General features: G+C 41.7%; 1 protein-coding gene across 5 annotated transcripts in view; it reads right to left on the bottom strand.

The window, feature by feature from the left end:
• Positions 1–292: 292 nt before the first annotated feature.
• The window catches only part of iqub (IQ motif and ubiquitin domain containing), a 101,163-nt gene continuing 95,455 nt past the window's right edge, over positions 293–6,000 (bottom strand). For all 5 annotated transcript variants that reach the window (XM_072484467.1, XM_072484472.1, XM_072484469.1 and 2 more), the window contains 3 exons: positions 2,788–3,036; positions 1,342–1,527; positions 293–964 (listed from right to left, as the gene is read on the bottom strand). In XM_072484467.1, the coding sequence (XP_072340568.1) occupies positions 791–964; positions 1,342–1,527; positions 2,788–3,036 (609 nt within the window). In that variant the 3' untranslated portion in view covers positions 293–790. The remainder of the gene's footprint in view (positions 965–1,341; positions 1,528–2,787; positions 3,037–6,000) is intronic.

The raw sequence follows: 6,000 nt of genomic DNA, 5'->3' as shown, positions 1-6,000 counted from the left end.
ATGAATATTTTTCTGAAGTGGCGAGTGCTAAAATGAGAACTATGTTTTTTCCTGAGAATAAAGGTGTGCTATTTGGCTCATCAAAGAATTAACATCGCTATCAACATGATATTCTTTGAGCTGATCTTTGATTGACAGTATTGTATCCAGATATTCCTCAGCCTGAGGGATAGGATAAGCTTTCACTGGTTATTTAATTTAGTTCAGAGGCCCAGCAAATATTTAGGTTACTATTAAGTGATGTGACTCCATAAGTGTGTATCGTGAATAACAGAGTTAAGGACCACATTGATAATATTTTGCTTGGGTATAATTTTATTTCTCAGGAAATGTACCTTGTATTCTTTTGTTTGCATTAAGATGAAAAGGTAGTGTTTTTCACCACTGTGATGACATCTGGATTTAATGGTGTGTAGCCCACACTATTTCCAGTGCATAGCAAAATGATTGAAAGCTTTGTTGTTTTACCTGTGAGAATACCATCCCAGATACTGTCTGCAGCTCGGTGCCTGTGGGAATTACTCTTGTAATTGAAGAAATAGTGGGTTTTAATACCATTACATTGAAGAAAACTTCATACAAAAAGTTTTTCAAATTTGATTCCAATTACTCTTTAGTTCACTTCTCATTGCGTCTAAGAGCTTGAAATAAAATATCAACTATATAGATACCAATTGTAAAGTTTTGTTAATAATCTATGATGAGGGAATGGAGTAGCATTACAACATTTTATTCAACAAATTTGCCATTTTTAATTGAAATCAAATATTAAAATGTGGTTGTCTAACAACTATGACTTCTGTTTAGCACGAAATGAACTTGTAACTACGAGGTCATTCTTGGAAGTCAAGTCTTGCATCAAGCAAGTGTGTGCATAATTCACTATTTCAGGAATCCGAGAAAAATAGGTCTTTCCCAAAGTGTGTCGGTGCTTGATCTTGCGAATAAACGTGGCTTCATAATCCTGCATGGGGAATAACAACAAAAGCCTGTGATTTCAGGTTGAATAATAACAGATGAGGTTTTCTTTGACATATTCCAAATAAATATCTATGCTTTTCATTTGATCCGTAAACATTAAAAGTCCTGAAGCTGGAAGAAGAATAAGGGACGGAACAGAATGAGAGGACAATGAGTGCATGGGAAAAACATATCAAAACCAGGACACATTAGATGATCTAGGCCTAAATCTAGAGCGGAAACACAAATGAACCAACAGAAAAGGCAAAGGATTAGAGGGTGCAACAATAGGGGACCATAAACAAGGAACAGTAACTAGTAAATACTAAAATATTGGAAGAATAGCAGATTTTAAAGAAGTGGGGAGATCAGCGTACGCACCTTTTCAATATTGCTAATTTTAAGATGAGCCACAGCTTCCTCTTCTGTCAGGAGGATGCAGTTCCATGGTGACCACTCAAACCTTTTATCCCACCTTATCATTGTAAGGTCTTTCAGATTGTTCGAAGCACTCAGTGCAGACTGCGTACCCCAAATACTGTCAACCAGATGTTTCAAATCTTGTTCCTGCCAATATAACGCCTGGTTTGTAACTTAATTTCAAAATAATTGTTCAAAAATCTTAAAACATAATCTTTATTTTATCAAAAGTTGCATAACTTGTTTTATTATGGAGACATCAGTCAAACAGAAACTCTTGGTCTGGCCAATATTCATGTATAAAAAGGAGATAACTGTCACATTCATCTCTGCTTTTGGTATCATGTGAAAATTATATATGTTAACTTTTATAATAGAGTCTTGGAGTTTTTACAGCATTGAAAGAGGCCCTTCAGCCCATCATCTCCACACTGGCCATCAAGCACCTATTTATTCTAATCCCATTTTCCAGCACTTGGCCCGCAGCCTTGTAGCTATGGCATTTCAGTTGCTCATCTAAATACTTAAATGTTGTGAGAGTTCCCGCCTCTAACACCCTTTCAGGCAGTTAGTTCCAGATTCCCACCACCATCTGGGTGAAAATGTTTTCCCTCACATCCCCTATAAACCTCCTGCCCTTTACCTTAAATAGTCATTGCACGTTTCACTGTATGTGAAGTATTTGAGAAGTGGTGAGGTGTTTTATAAATATAGGCCTTCAGGATATTGTGGGCAGCACGATAACATAGTGGTTAGCAGTTACTTCACAGCTTCAGGGTCCCAGGTTCGATTCCTGGCTGGGTCACTATCTCTGTGGAGTGTGCACGTTCTCCTCGTGTCTGCGTGGGTTTCCTCCGGGTGCTCCGGTTTCCTCCCACAGTCCAAAGATGTGCAGGTTAGGTGGATTGGCCATGCTAAATTGCCCTTAGTGTCCCAAAAATGTTGGGTGGGAGTTGCTAGGTTGCGGGGATAGGGGGGATACGTGGGCTTCAGTAGGGTGCTCTTTGTAGGGGCTGGTGCGGACTCGATGGGCCGAGTGGCCTCCTTCTGCACGTAAATTCAATGATTCTTTGAAACGTAGTATCAGAAATCAATAGTCACACCCAGGGGGTCAGTCAGCATTTGTTTGACTACTGAGTAGTTCCAATAGGTTCTGTTTTTAGTTCAGATTTCCAACGTCAGGGGAAAAAAATGTGGTTTTTAGACATAAAAACATTAACTTGACATTAAAATTACATGCCACGAGTCACCTCCAGCCACTGGGAATAACTTCCTCTATTTTTAAAAATGATAAAACAGATTGAGACAGAATATAAAAGAAGCATACTAGCTTTATATTCACCCACATTTTTAATATAGGTGGAATGTTTATTTAAAATTTACTGCAGTAAAACTTATATATTGCACCTGTAATAAGAATGCCAGCTGTGAGCCATCTTCAAAGTTTGCCTCGGTTTTTCTCAGCCGCTTCAGGATCAGTTTGTACATGGTTGCTTCTTCACGGCGACGAGCTTCATTATTCATCTTAAGGCACTGTCGGCACATTCGAAGCGCCTGTGAAGTTAGTGACAAGGGGAACTCCGTGGATGGTAAATAACTTCCACAACTTGAACAGAAATGAACATTTTTGCGCAATTGCATTGGATCCTGTGGAACCTATAGATGAGATCAAAAGTTAATTTTACAGAGTAAAAATCTTCAATTCCTCCCATTGCACATAAATCCAAAATTAAAAAGAGAAAATCACTCCATTTCTACTTTTTACACAGAAACTTCAAGGAGAATGATCCGATTTATCTTCCAATAAAAATGAAAACTACCACAAGTCTCCAATATCAAATAGAAGTTACATTAGGACTTTCACATTTATGTACAGACCAGTATAAAAATGTTATAAAACTCTTAGTACAATAATCAATCTGTCAGTGTGCTGATTCCAATTAATATATTCCAGTATGCTTAATGACAAAAGCCATTAAACTCGAAATCAAAGTGGTGCAGCAACGTTACCATAAGTACAGCACAGCTGAATAATTGGATGTTCTCACAGCCTGTCCCAAATTTCAATTGATGAGGATTGATATCACATCAGGGGTGTTTCCTGTGCTTGCATCCATCAACAGTGGAGCCTTGGAGTGGCATCCTATTCCTCTAAGAAGAGGAGCTATGGGTTAACCAGGTTGTGAATTAAAGTCAGCATTTGTAGGTCCAATTCCAATTAGAATTTTACTGGAGGGCCCACTTTCATCCCACAATGTTGGCAGGATTCTCCGAGCCCGCGCCGGGTCGGAGAATCGCCGGGAGGACACGCAAATCCCACCATGCCGCTCCGATGCCAGGCTGCCGATTCTCTGGCGAGCGGAGAATCAGCGCCAATCAGAGGAATATAAGGAAAGATTTGCAGGATAACTCATGGATGCTCAAAAATGGTTGGCAGGGGTCTAGCAGAAGCCAACAGAAGTGATACCTTCTGTTCAGCACCTCTGAGGCAGAATTTGATGTGCAGGGCAAAGGGGACAGGATTTTCGTGTGCCTGAGTCTTGTGGCATTTCTCACCCAATCAGTTGCCCCAGTAAGAACTCCACCAATTGTTAGAAAAAAAAATCACTTTTTAATGCACAGATTTAATCAATCATTGGTATGTTCAGTGCAACTAACCGAAGTGCTGTAAACATATTGGTATATCATTATATTTTATGATCTATTTGCATTCACTATTAAGTATTGTTGTGGCCTGTGGTAAACCACTGTTGCGCCTCTATTAGGTGATGTATGGTAGGACCTGTACAACAGGTACGTTGGTAGTCCCTGCCTGCTGGGTCCGCCTCGGTTGTACCCAACTCAAGTCTTTGTGCAATTGATCGTGCATCAATTTATTGCTCTAAGATTTCCAAAAGATGGATCTCCGGATCAGGGGTATCGCCTCCAGCAGAATGACAAGCTACAACCCCCGGGGAAACGGACAGGTAGAGAGGGAGAATGGGACGGTATGGAAGGCCATCCAACTGGCCTTACCAGGAACCTCCCGGCCTCCCGCTGGCAGCAGGTCCACCCTGATGCACTACACTCCATTCGGTCACTGCTGTGCACCGCCACTAACACACCCCATGAACGTCTCTTTGCCTTCCCCAGGAAGTCCACATCCGGGGTGTCGCTCCCGACTTGGCTCGCAGCTCCAGGACCGTAGGCATGTCCGACTCCACAAGGCGGACACTTTGGTGGAAAGGGTGCAATTGCTCCATGCAAATCCCCAGTATGGCTACGTGGCATACCCCGACAGCCGCCAGGATACTGTCTCCCTCAGGGACCTGGCACCAGCAGGTCACTCACACACACACACACACCCCGGCCCGGCACCACCCTCCCCTCCCCCGGTGCTCCCAGCAGGAACCCCCCTGGGACCATCCGTCCTCCCCTGCCCACGCTCGAGGATTAAGAGGATTTTGGCACGCTCCCGGAGGCACCGGACATCAGGCCAGCATTCGCATCGCCGCCACCACTACGTCGTTCCCAGCGGCACATCAAGGCCCCCGGACTGGTTAAACCTCTAACTGGTCCACTGGACTTCAAAATACATTTCGTTTCCTCTCCATCAAAAATTGTAAATGTAAATGTAAAAAGAAAAACATTTGTTGTGTATAGTTCTCTGCCACCCCTGCCGGACTCAATTTTAACAGGGGGTGAATGTGGTAAACATTCTTTATTAATTGCTCTCTTAGGTGATGTATGGTAGGTCCTGTACTACAGGTATGTTGGTAGTCCCTGCCTGCTGGCTCCGCCCAGTAGGCGGAGTATAAATATGTGTGTTCTCCAGGCTGCAGCCATTTCGTCAGCTTCTGTGGGAGGCCACACATCTTAAGAGCAATAAAGCCTCGATTGTACCCAACTCAAGTCTTTGTGAAATTGATCATGCACCATGGCCAATAATCTGAAATCAGTTATCTTGTTAATAAGTTAATAGGATTTGATCAGATGGAAGTCCTGCTGCTGCTTGACTCTACAAAATAGCTAAATTTTACATGATAATTAATAAATCTGCAGAGGTTGGTAGAGACAAAATTCAAATGGAATTAGCACCTGGTGTTATTTCTATCCATTCATAACAGGCAAGCTGTCTGAATATTGTAGAAATTAACTAAAATGATCAATTTTTAAAAACAGTTTTAGACTGTATTTTTAAAAATTAATTCGCTTATTGTTACTTCTACAGTAGATAAGGAGCTGAATTATTGCTTCCAAAGTGACACGATGAGGTTTATGTGGGGAAGTGTGAAATGATGCATTTTGGTAGCAAGAACATGGGCAGGCAATAGAAAATAAGGAGAACAATTTTTAAGAGGGTGCAGGAGCAGAAGAACCTGCGTGTATTTGTGCATAAATCATTAAAGGAGGTAAGACAGGTGGAGAGAGCAATTAATAAAGCATACAGTATCCTGTGCTTTATTAAGGGGGCATCACGTGCAAGAGCAAAGGGGTTATGCTGAATTTATACAACACTAGTTAGATCTCAGCTGAAGTATTGTGTACAGTTCTGGGTGCCATACGATAGGAAGAAAGTGAACACGTTGGACAGAGTGCAAAAGACATTTACAAGAACAGTTTCAGGGATGAGTAACTTCA

The sequence above is a fragment of the Scyliorhinus torazame genome, chromosome 19, assembly GCF_047496885.1.
Source record: "Scyliorhinus torazame isolate Kashiwa2021f chromosome 19, sScyTor2.1, whole genome shotgun sequence".
Lineage (NCBI taxonomy): Eukaryota > Metazoa > Chordata > Chondrichthyes > Carcharhiniformes > Scyliorhinidae > Scyliorhinus > Scyliorhinus torazame.
The sequence above is the reverse complement of the archived record's forward strand: the minus strand, read 5'-3'. Positions and strand labels throughout refer to the sequence as shown.